We start from the raw sequence: 18,649 nt of genomic DNA, 5'->3' as shown, positions 1-18,649 counted from the left end.
TGTTTTTTTTACAGCGTTCACCGGGCGCTATAAATGGCATTCACTTTATTCTAGGAGGCGATACGATTACGGTGATACCATAGGTTTATCGGGGTTTTTTTTAAGGTCTTCTGGCGTTTGTACAATAAAAAGACTTTTTATAAAAAATCATTTACTTTTTGTGTTGCCTTATTCTAAGAGCCATAACTTTTTATTGTTCATCAAGAAAGCCATGTGAGGAATTGTTTTTTGCGTAACGAACTGTAGTTTCGATCAATACATTTGTTAGGTACATGCAACTATTTGATCTCTTTTTATTCCATTCTTTCGGAGGTGAAGTGACCAAAATTTTGATTCTGGTATAGTTTATTATTTTCTTTTATGGCGTTCACCGCACGGGATAGATAACAAAATACTTTTGTAGTTAAAGAGGCTCTGTCACCAGATTTTGCAACCCCTATCTGCTATTGCAGCAGATAGGCGCTGCAATGTAGATTACAGTAACGTTTTTATTTTTAAAAAACGAGCATTTTTGGCCAAGTTATGACCATTTTTGTATTTATGCAAATGAGGCTTGCAAAAGTCCAAGTGGGCGTGTTTAAAGTAAAAGTCCAACTGGGCGTGTATTATGTGCGTACATCGGGCCGTGTTTACTTCTTTTACTAGCTGGGCGTTGTGTATAGAAGTATCATCCACTTCTCTTCAGAACGCCCAGCTTCTGGCAGTGCAGACACACAGCGTGTTCTCGAGAGATCACGCTGTGACGTCACTCACTTCCTGCCCCAGGTCCTGCAACGTGTCGGCCACATCGGCACCAGAGGCTACAGTTGATTCTGCAGCAGCATCAGCGTTTGCAGGTAAGTAGCTACATCGACTTACCTGCAAACGCCGATGCTGCTGCAGAATCATCTGTAGCCTCTGGTGCCGATGTGTCCTCGCTCGTCCGACACGATGCAGGACCTGTGAGTGACGTCACAGCGTGATCTCTCGAGAACACGCTGTGTCTGTGCACTGCCAGAAGCTGGGCGTTGTGAAGAGAAGTGGACTTTTACTTTAAACACGCCCACTTGGACTTTAGCAAGCCTCATTTGCATAAATACAAAAATGGTCATAACTTGGCCAAAAATGCTAGTTTTTAAAAAATAAAAATGTTACTGTAATCTACATTGCAGCGCCGATCTGCTGCAATAGCAGATAGGGGTTGCAAAATCTGGTGACAGAGCCTCTTTAAGGATGTTACGGATGCAGCAATACCAATTATTTATAGTTTGTTTATTTTTTTTAACAATAAAGGACCGATAAGGGAAAAAGGGGGATTTTTACTTTTAAAACTTATTTTCTTATTTTTACTTTTTTACTTTGTCACACTAGGGGACTTGAGGCCAGGAGGCCGTGATCGCAAGTGCAGCGTAATAGAGCGGTCAGCTACTCGCTGACAGCAAGCATAGTGGGTCCTGACTTTGTCAGGACCCACTAGGCTTCCGTAGATGGCATAGCCGGACGCCATTATATCATATAGCGGGCCGTCGATGGTGGTTTAACCCTTAAGATGTCGCGATCACTATTGAACGCGGCTTCTAAGGGGGTTAATCAGCAGGGACACTGCGATCGGTCCCCTCTGTAGGAGCTGCGGCAACTGCTGTACGAGAATTCAGCTGTCACAGCTCCTGTATATGTCGGGACGGCGGCTGAAATGGCCGTTACTCCCAAGACGTACTATTCCGTCATGGGGTGCGAACGATATGGTTACCATGACTGAATAGTATGTCACTGAGCGCGAAGGGGTTAAATAACCCTAGAAGCAGAGCACTGGGTGCAATATTCGGCAGCACTCGTTTGAAAATCGGAGAGCGGGATCAAGAGTTTTATTTTAGTTTTTTTCCTCTTTAACCACTATAACACAGCCTGTTTTGGCATTGTGGCATAGCCCATTTTTTCGAATCGGAATGTGTTATTTTATGTGGTAATAACTTTGGAACGCTTATACCTATCCAAGCGATTCGGAGATTGTTTTCTCGTGACATACTGTACTATGTTAGTGAAAAAATAGTCAACAAATTTAATATTTGTGAAAAATACCAAAAGTTAGAGAAAATTTGCAAAAAATACAATTTTTTTTTAAATATAAAGAGAACCTTTCATCTCCCCAAACATGTGCAGCATGTAATAGGAAAGGCTTCACAAGTAAAATAATTTTTCTAACCCCCTCAGTTATTAACATATCGGTGCCGTTATATTTGGTGCCCGATATGTAAATAAGCCCCTGAACAGTCAATGGGGCGTTTCTAGCTAACTAAATGGCAAGGGAGCGTGAAGTCTCCGCTCTGACACTGTCCAATCAGCTGCGGACAGTGTCAGGGCGGCTTGTGCGGTGTTCCCTCCCGTGAGAACACTTGGTGGTTGTGCTGAGGATAGCGTGGGTGCGCACGTGCATGCACGGCCGTTCGCTCGCACAAATACGTCACCACTCCCGTCGCCACGGAACGAGAAGAAGAGACGAGGAGAAGAAGAGACGAGGAGAAGAACTACTTACATCCGTCGATGTGCGCGCGCACGTTCACACCCATGCTATCTGCAGCACAACTACCAAGTCTGTGTGTGTTCTCGCGGGAGAACACAGCGCTAGCCGCCCTGACACTGTCCACAGCTGATTGGACAGTGTCAGAGCGGAGACATCACGTTCCCTTGCCTTTTAGGTTAAGAATTTGTACTCGGCACACCTTGCTTGTGTTACAAAAATATATATTTTTATTATGGATGCCAGAGGCTGCATGTGCGACGTCGACGTTTCGGTCAGACAGACCTTCGTCGGGCACTGAGCCGTGCTGGGGACTGGATCGGTACAAAATATGATGCGTATATAGCGCTGCTGTGGTCAGTAACCGGCGGCTTACCGCTCTGTGTTGGCGCTCAACACAGAGCGGTAAGCCGCCGGTTACTGACCACAGCAGCGCTATATACGCATATTTTGTACCGATCCAGTCCCCAGCACGGCTCAGTGCCCGACGAAGGTCTGTCTGACCGAAACGTCGACGTCGCACATGCAGCCTCTGGCATCCATAATAAAAATATATATTTTTGTAACACAAGCAAGGTGTGCCGAGTACAAATTCTTAACCTAAAAGGCAAGGGAACGTGATGTCTCCGCTCTGACACTGTCCAATCAGCTGTGGACAGTGTCAGGGCGGCTAGCGCTGTGTTCTCCCGCGAGAACACACACAGACTTGGTAGTTGTGCTGCAGATAGCATGGGTGTGAACGTGCGCGCGCACATCGACGGATGTAAGTAGTTCTTCTCCTCGTCTCTTCTTCTCCTCGTCTCTTCTTCTCGTTCCGTGGCGACGGGAGTGGTGACGTAACACAAGCAAGGTGTGCCGAGTACAAATTCTTAACCTACACCCGGGTTGGGACCCTACCTCGAGCACCCAAAGAAACCAGTGCCATCTGAACACAACCACCATTGCCTTTTAGTTAGTTAGAAACGCCCTATTGACTGTTCTTATTTACATATGGGGCGAGAAATATTATGGCGCCGATAGGTAAATAATGGAGGGGATTAGAAAAATAATTCTACGTGAGACAGGATTTGTGAAGCCTGTCCTATAACATGCTGCACATGTTTGGGGAGGTGAAAGGTTCTCTTTAAGTGTATCTGCTGTAAAACAGATAGTAATAGCACACAAAATAGTTACTAGTTAACATTTCCCATATGTCTACTTTATGTCTGCATCGTTTTTTGAATGTACTTTTAATGTTTTAGGACGTTACAAGGCTTAGAACTTTAGCAGCAATTTCTCACATTTTCAAAAAAATTACAAAAGGCTATTTTTTCAGGGACCAGTTCAGTTCTGAAGTGACTGAGGGCCTTATATATTAGAAAGTCACTATAAATTACCCCATTTTAAAAACTGCACCCCTGAAATGATTAAAAACCGCATTCTCAAAGTCTCTTAACCCTTTAGGGGCTTCACAGGAATGAAATCATTGTAGAGGTGAAATTTTAGAATTTCATTTTTTGGGCCAAAATTTCTAATAATTTTTTTTTCTGTAAGCAGAAACGCAACAATATTTATTTCCCCCGATACTGCAATTCTTACAAATATCCCACATGTGGCCATAGTATGCTAATGGACTGAAACATAGGCCTCAGAAGCAAAGGAGCACCTAGAGGATTTTGGGGACACCTTTTTTTTAATTATATTTTAGGCACCATGTCAGGTTTGAAAAGATCTTGTTGTGCCAAAGCAGTGGAAACCCCCCGAATTTGACCCAACTTTGGAAACTACACCCCTCAAGGAATCTAGGGGTATAGTTATCATTTTGACTCATTTTTTTGCTAAATTAAACTGTATTAGTCTGTCAAGATGAAAATCTACTTTTTTTCAGAAAAAAAAACCAGCGAATTTTTAATTTTTACAAGGACTAAAGACAAAAAAAACACCAACATTTGTAAAGCAATTTCTCCCAATTACAGCAATACCCCATATGTGGTAATAAACTGCTGTTTAGACCCACAGTATGGCTCAGAAACAAAGGAGCACCATTTGGAATTTTGAGCGCAGATTTTGCTGGAATGGTTGTCATGTAGTGTTTGCAACGCCCTTGAGGGATGAAAACAGTGGAAATCCCCCAAAAGTGACCCCATTTTGGAAACTACACACCTCAAGGAATATTTCTAGCGGTATAGTTAGCATTTTGACCCTACATTTTTTTTGCAGAATTTAGTGGAAATAGACTATGAAGATGAAAATCTACTTTTTCCCTGAAAAACATAGAATTTTTTAATTTTTAAAAGGAATAAAGGAGAAAAAGCACCCCAACATTTGTAAAGCAAATTCTCTCGATTACGGCAATATGTGGTAGTAAACTGCTGTTTGGACCCACGGCAGGGCTCAGAAGAGAAGGTGCGCAATTTGTAGCACAGATTTAGCTTGAAAGGTCTTCAGGTGCCATGTCGCATTTGCAGAGCTCTTGAGGTACCAGTACAGTGAAGTGACCCCATTTTGGAAACTGCACCCCACAAAGAATTTATGTAGGGGTGTGACCACTTTTATGACCCCCATAGTTTTTCTGGCTTGAAAAATAAAAATGTTACATTTTTTACAAATGCGCCATTTTTTGGGGCAGATTTTTCAGACAGCATATAAGTAAAGTAAAGCGCCTCAATATTTATTGGGGTATTTCTTCTGACTTTAGAAATACCCCCAAAGTGGTCTAAATATGTTGTCTGGACACAAAGCAATCCCTGGAAGTGAAGCACCACCACAAGGACTTTGAGGCCTTGTTTTTACTTGGATGATTTTTAGCCACAAGCATAGGCCTAAAAATTTTTGCAGATCATACACATATGTTATAGTATTAGATATTCATCTAGGAGTATAATGAGGATTTTTAGTTGTTATATATTTTCTTTAGTGTGTCCAATTTTAAAAATGGGTAAAAGACCAGAATGATAAATGGAGGGGCTCAGGTTTCAAGAGTACACATTTTTTTAATCCAGGGAGGTGTGGAAGCAGTCCTTCATGCAGAGTCCGGGTTTTGATGGAGAGGTGTCACACTGATATATGGTATCCTTACGGATACCCCTTTTTGCACAGACACGGCACCTCTTCTGTGCCCTCTTTTTTTGGTGTTGCAGACACAGGTGACCTCCCCGTTCCCGGTGCACACGGTCACCGACAGTGTGCACCGGGAACCGCGCAGCAACTGTACCTCCTGGTGCGCTAAGACACTGGCCATCAGGAGGTACACTTGCGTTGTGGTGCACCTAGGGGTTAAGGGAGGGGATCGGAATGGGGAACTGCAAGAAAAGCAGAAGTCTGTTACGGTCATCTTCCCCCTTGTATAGCCTCCAGTGACTCCAGGAGGGTCATACAGAAACTTTTCCTCATATTACCATCAAGACTAAGAGGGGAAGATTTTTAATGGCATCTGGATCAGATATTTTTGGCCTCATCAGTCCATCATTTGGAGATATATGCGTGTAGAAGTAGATTAAGTGGCATGAAGGAACTCGAACTTTTACTCGTAGGTGCTATGAGTCTCACGCTCTGCTTGGGTCAGACTTCTACCCAGAAACAGGACTCATGGACAACTTCATGCAATTTAACATGAAAGCGCAAAGTGCAGAGTAGAAATTTTACAGTGTGTAAAGTGTTTCCTCTCAAAAAATATGCAAGTATAATATAATTTTTTTTATACAAGTGTCAAAAAGGTGGACATTCACTTTGATGATTAATCTTGAATATTGCTGGAGGTAGAAGATAACTAAACATTTGTTTTCATCGGTGGCCGTCGGGGGATGGAAGGGCTTGTCACAGCATGAGCCATGGTCTATATTGGTTAAAGGCTGCTAGCACGCCATTTACGGACCTCGCTGGTGCTCACAAATGTTTCAACAGGCCCTTGCAGTAAGACGAAATGTGCTGTGTGCATCACATTCAGCTTGCCCTTCCTGTCCCGCTCAGATTTCTATAGGGAATAAATTGAGGAGCTGAGATTTAAAGACGACCTGTCACTAGTTTAGTAATGCAGAATCTCCTAGCTAATCTAATAGGTGAGGTCACACGGATAATGCTAGTGAAAATTGTGTCCCAAAAAGATTTTAAGTTTTACGTTTTTCTAAAAATGCAAATGAGGCTATACTAGACAAGTGGGTGCCAACACCAGCGATTCTTCTGAAGTGGAGCTACCTCCCAGCCTCTGACGCTGTCCTATCAGCATGAAGCTGCTTCACACCATGTGAGAGACTGAGGCTGGAGGGAAGGGGGAATCACTCCAAATAGCCATATCTCTGGCTGTGGACCACCTAGAACAGCGATTCTAGTGGCATATGAAAGAGGAGATTCTAATCTTTCATAGGCCGGTTGAATAGTCGGGAATGGAAGCTGTATATATGATCAGGCTGTGATGCGGAGCTGGGGAGAGGAGAAATGTATGATGCAGATTTGACAGTCATACAGAAAACATTACACCACCCACAGTAAAAAGAAAGCGTAACCTCCCATTTGGAAAGTATAGCCAAATTAGCATAATTAGAAAAATGCTCATAACTTTGCAAGTAAAAAAGGTCTTGGAAAAATAATTACACTTTTATCAGCATCATAGTTAGGAGATGGGGCATTAATAAACTAGTGACAGATTCGCTTTTATAAGAGAGTCGGCAGGGTCTGCCTAACCACTGGAGTCTAGCAAACAATAGTTTTTATGTACGATAGTGTAAAAGTTTATCGGATTTGTTCAGTTGATGAAAATTGGTCAGAAAGAGCTAGGCCTGGGCTAGACGACGACTAATTACGCAACAGACACATTCATAAATTTGTTTAGCCAAAGTACAACATTTTTATAATTTAATTTCTCTCACTTCCAGTCAGGATTTCTCAGTGATAAAATCTTAAATACATACCAAAGCAATTTGAACCTCTCCTCCTGTAGCATAAACATCAGCGTTGTGATTTCCATAAAGGAGAAACTTAAGTATGCTTCCATAAATTATAGGTACAGTTTTGATGGTTTTTACCTGTTTCCAAAAACAAATATGGCATTACACAACAGATAAAGTGCAATTGTGATAAGTTGCCATGCACAAATACTGCAGCTTAAAGTAAAGTACATCCCTGCAATAAATAAGGACATCAGTAAGATACCCGAATATGACATGCTGTGAGTTTCACGCAACGGACACAAAACACGGATGTGTGAATAGCCCCATTATATTGCATTGGTCAGTGTGCGGTCAGTTATTCAAACAGACAGCACACGGACATGAAATGCGCTCATGTGAATAAGGCCTTAAAGAGGCTCTGTCACCACATTATAAGTGCCCCATCTTCTACATAATGTGATCAGCGCTGTAATGTAGATTACAGTGTTTTTTTTATTTAGAAATACGATCAATTTTCCCCAAGTTATGACCAACTGGGCGTTTTTTTTAGCTTTTGACCAAGTGGGCGTTTAAAGAGAAGTGTATGACGCTGACCAATCAGTGTCATACACTTCTCTTTATTAATGTATTCAGCAGAGAGTTATCTTGCGAGATCACAATGTGCTGTCACTTACTCACACATTAATGTTACTGAAGTGTCGAGAGTGATTAGACATCGCTTCCAGCCAGGACGTGATGTCTATTCACAATCCTAACACTTGGGTAACATTTGTGTGGGACTTACAGCACAGCGAGATCACGCTTGATGTCATCAAGTCCCACTCAAACGTTACCAAAGTGTCGGGATTGTGAATAGACATCACATCCTGGCTGGAAGCGATGTCTATTCACTCTCAAGACACTTCAGTAACATTAATGTGTAAGTGACAGCACATTGTGATCTCGCAAGACTATGTGCGGAGTACATGAATGGAGAGAAGTGTATGACGAAGATTGGTCAGCGTCATACACTTCTTTACAACGCCCACTTGGTAAAAAGCTAAAAAAACGCCCAGTTGGGCATTAAGAAAGGCATTAGCATAAATCTAAAATAGGTAATAACTTGGTCAAAATGGATTATTTTTCTAACTAAAAAACACTAATCTACAATACAGCGCCGATCACATTATGTAGAAGATAGGGCACTTATAATGTGGTGACAGAGCCTCTAATAGTTATACTTGTGAATGCAATTACACCTTTAAAAATAAAAAAAACACACAAATTGCCAAAACGCTAAAGAGAACACAGTCAGGTTCTGGTAAGTCAAAAAGCATTACATGACCTCTCAACCAGTCAGTTTGACATTTATGGGGGTGGTTTAATTGATAGAATTACACTAGTATAGGTCTACACACTGATGTTATAATTAAAAAATAGGTCTTAGCGACTTTACTTTGAAACGTACCTCCAGCTTCCTTTTTTTTTTTTTTTTTTTTTTTAAATAGTCATAGGTCACACTATAAAAATAAATTTTGGAACTGGTTTAATTACCATTGCAGATAATACGAAATCATCCTGATTTAAATCAGTCTTCGACCTAATTTAATGGAGGACACCATTCATTTCCTATAGTCCATCATACACAGCGCTAATGAAAGCTGCATACGAACTCCTATTAATAGCCGGGGCAGAAAGGGGGGGGGGTCTCCGAAGAAGTACAACAGGGCACGCACATCATACGTAATGACGTCATCAAAAGATGCATCAGCTCATCAACATATTCAAGAGGGAATCAGGTAATGAAATTCACTTATAAAGAACTAATTCTACCATAGGTAAATTTATGAAAATAGTCAGCACCATATTTACACTTTACTAGTGCAGCACCGTACTTCTATCATGAGCTGTCAGCAGGACCTAACCGCTCCTGTGACTTCCAATCAGAGATTGGAAACCTGCCTCCTCTCTCTCTAGCTCACTGTGGCTTGCTCTGTCTCTCCTCAGTGGTGCTAAGCAACATAGAGCAGATGAGGAAAGACAGAGGGCTTGTTTCCTGGCTAGCTAAGCAGCATGTCATCAAAAAGGAATAGGAGGCAACATGGGAAGGAAGGTTAGTGTGTGGCATGCACAGTTCCCAGTACTATGCGTTCTAACGCAAAAGCACTCGCCCACTTGTATGTTAGGGAAAGTCAATTTTTATAAAAAAATCAATCAGGACGACAAAATGCTATTTAAAAAACAAAAAGCTCCAACTGACAAATCCACTCTTGTTGCATTTTTCTAGGGGTGAGGATTAATAAGGGGTGCTTCTTTTTTTTGGGTCTTGGAAGCTGGAGGCATGCTTTCAAATTTGTGTATCTCAAGTGAAGCTCAAGACTTCATTAACAGTGGCTACATAGAAAGGAAAAAAAAATCCATTATTTGAAGTATACTTTTTTTTTTTGAGGTTTTCACTTCTTCAGCTCCTTTTTACTCAGTGTGGTGCGATAAAAATCGGTTGCTGCTGCCTGGAAACTTAAGAAAGATGGGGACGTATGGGCCACCACCATGCATGAAAGAAATCTATATGGGGTGCTGCAGTAACATGCAAATAATATGCATACTAGGAGAAAGGAAAAAGGAACATGTACAAAATTGTGCACCCAAAAAACATAAGAATAGAGGGATAAGAAAAAAACGGGAACGAAAAGACCAAATTTTATTATACACTACATACAAAATATAAAACCATTTTAAAAAACAGAAAGAATCAGCAAACCTGTAAAAATGAAACAGGAAGAAACCACAGACAGAAATCTCAAATAGGATTCCAAATGGGGACAATGTGAGCCAATGTCAAAAAGAATACAATACAATAGCCGTATAAATGTATTATGTGCAACTAATAAACCTGGAAGGTAACCACACAAGAATACAAAGTGCAAGATAATATCTATATCCCAATGAGGGGAACCATAGCCACAAATATGAAAAAAATACAATATACATACATATATATTATTATCTGCAATATACAGCACTGACCACTCGTCATCACAAGCAGTACGGTCCTAGGCACAAAAAGCAGATGCTATTGGATCTAAATGATCATGATAGAGAAAATTGATACATGACCCAAATAGGCTGTGGAATAAGGACAGAAGGCCCACGCGTATCGCTGTCTCTGGGTGCAGCTTCGTCAGGGGTGAATTAAATAAGCCCATTAGTGTAGAGCATAAATAGACGTTCAGTCAATTAAACAACATTAGAAACAGATTAGATTAATAAACCCTAGTTGCAGTAACCTCCCAATGCAGCTCCTTCACAATGCTCTCACACAAGTATGCGAGCGGCGTCCGGATATCCGCACCGCGCATGCCCAGGACAAAAAACAAGGGCATGCGCAGTGCGGGCATACCAGACGCCGCCCGCAGATGAGGGTAGAGAGAGAAGTCAAAACCCAATGCCCGTTTGAATTTGGACAGAATGCCACTAAACCCGAGCCCATGTAAGCTGTATACTGATAATGAGTGACTCATCAGAAGCTTGAGCAATGTATGAAGAAGATACAAATAACCCAAGGGGTAGCGCTACCATTTAAGGGACAGGTGATAGTAAGAAATTATAAAAATAGTAGCATTGTCAAGCACTAGATGGTGTGTAGAATTTTGAGAAAGTCAGAAAAACCAAATGCAAAAATATATACATAAATAAAACGCTATATACATAAAGAAACTTGGTTGCTAGTTAATTACTATACAGAAGATGTACCGCTGTACAAAGAAGGTTCATAAGGAGGAAAATAAAAGGTTATGTGCATATTACAAAGCTGTGTGCGTAACATATGTAGCTGAGCTGTGTGCGTAACATATGTAGCCGAGCTGTGTGCGTAACATATGTAGCGGAGCTGTGTGCGTAACATATGTAGCGGAGCTGTGTGCGTAACATATGTAGCGGAGCTGTGTGCGTAACATATGTAGCGGAGCTGTGTGCGTAACATATGTAGCGGAGCTGTGTGCGTAACATATGTAGCGGAGCTGTGTGCGTAACATATGTAGCGGAGCTGTGTGCGTAACATATGTAGCGGAGCTGTGTGCGTAACATATGTAGCGGAGCTGTGTGCGTAACATATGTAGCGGAGCTGTGTGCGTAACATATGTAGCGGAGCTGTGTGCGTAACATATGTAGCGGAGCTGTGTGCGTAACATATGTAGCGGAGCTGTGTGCGTAACATATGTAGCGGAGCTGTGTGCGTAACATATGTAGCGGAGCTGTGGGTGTAACATATATGTAGCTGAGCGGTGTGTGTAACATATATGTAGCTGAGCGGTGTGTGTAACGTATATGTAGCTAAGCTGTGGGTGTAACATATATGTAGCTGAGCTGTGTGTGTAACGTATATGTAGCTGAGCGGTGTGTGTAACGTATATGTAGCTAAGCTGTGGGTGTAACATATAAGTAGCTAAGCTGTGTGTGTAACATATGTAGCTGAGCTGTGTGTGTGTAACATATGTAGCTGAGCGGTGTGTGTAACGTATATGTAGCTGAGCTGTGGGTGTAACATATATGTAGCTGAGCGGTGTGTGTAACGTATATGTAGCTAAGCTGTGGGTGTAACATATATGTAGCTGAGTGGTGTGTGTAACGTATATGTAGCTAAGCTGTGGGTGTAACGTATATGTAGCTAAGCTGTGGGTGTAACGTATATGTAGCTAAGCTGTACAAAGAAGGTTCATAAGGAGGAAAATAAAAGGTTATGTGCATATTACAAAGCTGTGTGTGTAACATATGTAGCTGAGCTGTGTGCGTAACATATGTAGCGGAGCTGTGTGCGTAACATATGTAGCGGAGCTGTGGGTGCAATGTGTATTAAAAAATAAGATTTATATTTTTGAAGAATGATGCAGAGAAAATTGAAGTCATGAAGTGTCTCCACAAAACAACTAAGGAGCAATCCTGTCCTTAGTCAGATTAAGAACATCCTCGGAAGGGACACCAACACACAGCAGGAACTGTGACTTCTCTCATTTGTAGGAAAAGTTCAGCAGTCAGGTGGGACAGCGGGAGACCAATAAGGGAACTATTAGAAAATGTTTAATAGTTAAAATATCAGGGAGATGTATATAGATAATACACTTGCTATATTAAACCAAAATACAAAAAAAGAAAACGGAGGCATAGAAGAAAGAGGGCTTACCCGAGGAAACCAGTGAATAGCAGTTCTTCAATAATGCCATGTGGGGTCACGGAATTTAACAAATAGATCCACTTTGATTCCAGACGCAGGAGGCCAGTGCGTGGGCCACCTCCTCGTATGCCAGTGGTTTTCACCGTCTACAACCTTCATGCCTTTGGATCTTCCATTGTGGCAATTAAGAAAGTGAAGTGCCACTGATGTTAGTGTTTTGTCCATTTTTATATCCCGCTGTGCCAGTGTAATAGTGGAGACATGTTTTTGGATTCTTTTGCGTAACTCCTGTTTGGCCCACATATAACTTTCGACATGGAAAAGTGATTGCATAAATTACCATTTTAGTTCTGCAGTTAATGTATCCCTTAAGCCTACATTCTTCGCCATTGCCAGGATTCACAAACAATGTTGTAGAATTAAAGAATTGAGACTAGGTGCAGTTTCCACAAGGGTAGGATCCAACAAACTTCATACCTCTTCCCAAACGGACAGTAGGCCTTGTGAAGTGGCTACGCACAAGATTATCCCTTAGATTCAGAGCCCGTCTAGCCGTAATAAGCGGGGTCTCAGAAATAATATTCTTCACTCGGGGATGATTGTAGGATTTGCCAGTGGCTCCTAAACAGCATCCACATCTTATTGTCTTGTACACGAAATCAAGGTTTCAGCAGATCCTGCCTTTCACTAGTTCTGGCTCGCTGGTAAGCATTTGATATAACCTGCTTTGGAAACCCACGTTCTTTTAAAACGCAATTGCCGCGCTTGAGCTTGAAAATCCTCATTTAGCGAACAATTCCGTCTAACTCTTAGAAACTGGCCAAAATCGGGATTCCAGCTCTCAAATTGTCTGGATGAAAGCTTGAAAAGTGTAACAGGCTATTTGTCGCCTACAACAGAGTTTGTGAATCCTGGCAATGGCGAAGAATTTAGATTTAAGGGATACATTAACTGCAGAACATAAATGGTAGTTTATGCAATCACTTGTCCGTGTCAAAAGGTATATGTGTGCCAAACAACAGGAGTTACGCAAAAAAAGAATCAAAAAACACTATTACACTGGCACAGCGGGATATAAAAATGGCCAAAACACTATCAGTGGCACTTCACTTTCTCAATTGCCACAATGGAAGATCCAAAGGCATGAAGGTTGTAGACTTGGAAAAATTTACCACTGGCATACGAGGAGGTGGCCCACGCACTGGCCTCCTGCGCCTGGAATCAAAGTGGATCTATTTGTTAAATTCGGTGACCCCACATGGCATTAAAGAAGAATTGCTATTCACTGGTTTACTCGGGTAAGCCCTCTTTTTTCTATGTTGTTTTTGGTTAACTTAGTTTAATATAACAAGTGTATTATGTATTTACATCTCTTAAACTCTTAGAAAATATTTAAGAGTTAAAATATTAGGCTAATAGTTTTATTCCCTCTATCCCACCTGACTGCTGAACTTATACTTACTGTGACGTCGCTCGTTTGTAAGTATATGTGATTTAATATTAAGGCACCAGGGACTTGAGTTTGTCTTCCTGCTGTGTGTTGGTGTCCCTTCCGAGGATGTTCTTGGTCTGACCAAGGACAGGATTTCTCCTTAGTTGTTTTGTGGAGACACTTCATGGCTTCAATTTTCTCTGCATCATTCTTCAAAAATATAAATCTTATTTTTTAATACACATTGCACCCACAGCTCAGCTACATATGTTACGCACACAGCTCAGCTACATATATGTTACACCCACAGCTTAGCTACATATACGTTACACCCACAGCTTAGCTACATATACGTTACACCCACAGCTTAGCTACATATACGTTACACACACCGCTCAGCTACATATATGTTACACCCACAGCTTAGCTACATATACGTTACACACACCACTCAGCTACATATATGTTACACCCACAGCTTAGCTACATATACGTTACACACACCGCTCAGCTACATATATGTTACACCCACAGCTTAGCTACATATACGTTACACACACCGCTCAGCTACATATGTTACACACACACAGCTCAGCTACATATGTTACACACACAGCTTAGCTACTTATACGTTACACACACAGCTCAGCTACATATATGTTACACCCACAGCTTAGCTACATATACGTTACACACACCGCTCAGCTACATATACGTTACACACACAGCTCAGCTACATATATGTTACACCCACAGCTTAGCTACATATACGTTACACACACCGCTCAGCTACATATATGTTACACCCACAGCTCAGCTACATGTTACACACACACAGCTCCGCTACATATGTTACGCACACAGCTCAGCTACATATGTTACGCACACAGCTCAGCTACATATGTTACACCCACAGCTCAGCTACATATACGTTACACACACACAGCTCAGCTACATATGTTACACACACATACACACACAGCTCCGCTACATATGTTACGCACACAGCTCAGCTACATATGTTACACACACAGCTTTGTAATATGCACATAACCTTTTATTTTCCTCCTTATGAACCTTCTTTGTACAGCGGTACATCTTCTGTATAGTAATTAACTAGCAACCAAGTTTCTTTATGTATATAGCGTTTTATTTATGTATATATTTTTGCATTTGGTTTTTCTGACTTTCTCAAAATTCTACACACCATCTAGTGCTTGACAATGCTACTATTTTTATAATTTCTTATCGCATTGTGAAGGAGCTGCATTGGGAGGTTACTGCAACTAGGGATTGTTAATCTTTGGAGTGATTCATTCTCCTCATCTGTTTCTAATGTTGTTTAATTGACTGAACGTCTATTTATGCTCTACACTAATGGGCTTATTTCATTCACCCGATGAAGCTGCACCCAGAGGCAGAGATACGCGTGGGGCCGTCTGTCCTTATTCCGCAGCCGATTTGGGTCATGTAGCAATTTTCTCTATCATTTCTCTTTAGATCCAATAGCATCTGCTTTTTGTGCCTAGGACCGTACTGCTTGTGATGACGAGTGGTCAGTGCTGTATATTGCAGATAATAATATATATGTATGTATATTGTATTTTTTTCATATTTGTGGCTATGGTTTCCCCTCATTGGGATATAGATATTATCTTGCACTTTGTATTCTTGTGTGGTTACCTTCCAGGTTTACTAGTTGCACATAATACATTTATACGGCTATTGTATTGTATTCTTTTTGACATTGGCTCACATTGTCCCCATTTGGAATCCTATTTGAGACTTCGGTCTGTGGTTTGCGTCTTCTCATTTTTACAGGTTTGCGGATTCTGTTTTTTTTTTAAATGGTTTTATATTTTTTATGTAGTGTATAATAAAGTTTGGTCTTTTCATTCACGTTTTTTTCGTATCGCTTTCTTATTTTTATTGGTGCGCGAAATTTTGTACATGTGCCTTTTCCTCTCTCCTAGGCTGCCTGGAAACGGTCAACAAGCTGCTCATAATGGATTTTGTTGTATCTTCATTTAGCACTTTGGGTGAATGTTGTACTGCTGTGAAAGACCTGGGCCAATCAGACCTACAGAAAGGTACATTGTCATTTACAATTTTTCTTGTAGCCTGGCTGTGCCAGTTTTTTACAGTAGGCTTTTCTGTCATAGTTGAGGCATAAGTTTTTAATGCATAATGGGGGGAAAAAAAAAAAAGCAGATTGCACTTTTCCGTCCAAAAAACAGCACCCAGTTTTGTTTATGCAACGGACGTCAATAGGATCCAACTATATATTCTGTTGCATCATTTTTCTTGCTGTATGCCGTTAAAAATAAAAAATAAATTGTCTCAAGTAAAAGGTCAAAACGTGGTGTGAACATTTTCAATTTAGAGCATGCAGCTTTTTTTTTTTTAAAAAGCCATAGTACTACTTAACCGTTTGAGTTGTCAAATTCTCTTTCCACATATTAATATTTCCTAGATACCAATATTTATATTCTGAAGGCAAATACAATTATACACCAATAACGCTGTATAGTCATCTTTCTGAACACCAAAAGCTAATCACAGTATTAGCTTTTCATGTATTAATCACAGTATTAGAAAGTTATCAAATATTCAGGTGTTCATGTGACAATGCAAAACAATCAAATTAAAACCATTACATGAAAGCAGCAAAAAATAAATGCAATAGATACTACACTTTAAACTTGCTGACTATGGAACATAATTAAGCATCACAACATTTCCCTAGGGCATTATTTGCTAGTATTAGGCCTCATGCACACGATCGTGATTTTCGGGTCGGCCGGTCACGGAGCGTCAGCAGCAAGCCGCCCACGCAAATCGCGAGACATGCACATGGCCACGGCCATTATTTTCAATGAGCCCAGACCGCAGAAGACGGCCGTAATAAGGCATGCCAGTTCTTTCTGCGGCCCGGGCTCCTGGGCCATGCACGGACCGTGGAAACCACGGTCGTGTGCTTGGCCCCATAGGAATGAATGGGGCCTCAATTCTCCTGTGGATTTTCGGGGGAACTGCGGCCGCAAAAGCACGTTCGTGTGCATGGGGCCTTACCATTATAGCTTTATATTATATGGTTATTATGGCTTTCCCTATTGTAGAAATGTAAAATGAACAGCCATAGTCAACATAGCTCAGTTTTTGTTAAACAGATCCAAATCCCCTACAGTAGAACCTGAGTGCAGCATGTAATGGGGAGGGCTGCACAAACCATGGGGCACTTTATTTGATTTTTTTTACCTCCCTCCATTATTTATATATCGGTGCCGACATATATGGCACCCGATATTTAAATAACCCCATGAATGGTCAACAGGAAGTGTACTGGCAAGGGGGCGAGTTACTACGGCTGTGACAGTGTCCAATCAGCTATGTGAATGTGTGCGAAAAGTCCCTATATTTTAAATGCACCAAAAATATATTTGTACAGAACAATCATTGGATGTCAGTGTACATACTCCAGTACAATAAAACTCACCAGCTGTCCTGCATGATAAGTCTTTGCATCCCACTCGATGGTCGTATAAGTTGCCCATGGAGTTTGCATACGCTTTGATACTGTATCCTGACGGGATATTATACCTTTAAAACCAGAAAACTTTATTTGTTTGTCATATTTTTCATGGCATTCTTTTAACCACAAAGCAAATTCTCTGTCAATTTTTACTCTTTGGTCCTGTTAAAGTTAAAAAAAAAAGAAAAAAAATAAGTATTTATTGAATATATTAACTTAAATGTTTTTTAAAAAACAAAATTTAAACTAAGTAAACAGTATTGATCATAGCATCTAAGTGGTTAAATGGCCAGGATTGGAGGGCTCTTCGATCCCAGCCAATACAGTAAGAATGGGGAGGTCAATCAACGCCAGGTGCCTGAATGAATAGGACATATAATTACTTCATATTTAAGCTAGAAAACCGCAATTAGAATGTAATACCGTAGTACGTTCATTTGCCAGAAGGATTCATTTTTTATTTATTCTGATTAAAAACAAATTTATACTTAAAATATATTAAAGCTACAATATGAAACAGTTAATCTACCTAAAACAAAAGCCTTTCAGGTGCAGTGATCGATCTAAGCGGACTAGTAGATTCCGTATCTTCAAAGTGGTCTGGATGACTGCCTCAGAAAGCGAAGTGAAAGAACGGCAAGAAGATTCACAGTAGTCCATTTGGGGAAATCAGAATAGCCAGCAGAGAAAAGTCAACACAAAGTGGAGAGAACCTGGCCCACGGTAGTTCATAGTTCAAGTGAGACAAAGAGGTTGACTTCTGGGACTCCATCTGCAGCAGAGTTGTTTGGTGCTGGGTGAACGGATCACTCACCTGGATCTAGTTTATCAGCTGAAAAGGACTGCACTTGTGCACTACTGGAATATAACCCTGCACCTAGAAGTAGGATTGGAGAGGCCTCCTGCATTGCTGCTCAACTGAAGTGAGTGATCACTCTCTGTACAGAGCTGGGAATATGTTTCAGGTAGTCTAACACAATCAAGTTGTCACTCTGGATCTTCTCAAGTGAGGCCGACCAGTGAAGATCGGCCACAGCAAATATATGTTAAATCAGTAGAGGCTTCTTCCACGGACCACTGGTTATTTGCAGTTAGCTACACAGGATAGCAGCACTCTCCAAGAAAGAGTAGATATGAGTGTTCCATGGTGCACATTCAGTAAGAGCCCACTATG

At 41.0% G+C, this 18,649-nt stretch overlaps 1 protein-coding gene across 1 annotated transcript in view; it reads right to left on the bottom strand.

Annotated features, from left to right (window-relative positions):
• SMCHD1 (structural maintenance of chromosomes flexible hinge domain containing 1) overlaps positions 1 to 18,649 on the bottom strand; it is a 312,622-nt gene that overhangs the window by 217,888 nt on the left and 76,085 nt on the right. Inside the window, exons 13-14 of the mRNA XM_075826377.1 lie at positions 17,440 to 17,637; positions 7,384 to 7,497 (exon numbers count right to left, since the gene is read on the bottom strand). Coding sequence (XP_075682492.1) covers positions 7,384 to 7,497; positions 17,440 to 17,637 — 312 coding nt within the window. The remainder of the gene's footprint in view (positions 1 to 7,383; positions 7,498 to 17,439; positions 17,638 to 18,649) is intronic.

Source organism: Rhinoderma darwinii, chromosome 5 (genome assembly GCF_050947455.1).
Source record: "Rhinoderma darwinii isolate aRhiDar2 chromosome 5, aRhiDar2.hap1, whole genome shotgun sequence".
In the NCBI taxonomy this organism is placed as follows: Eukaryota; Metazoa; Chordata; class Amphibia; order Anura; family Rhinodermatidae; genus Rhinoderma; species Rhinoderma darwinii.
Note: the sequence above shows the minus strand (reverse complement) of the source record. Positions and strands in the feature narration are given on the sequence as shown.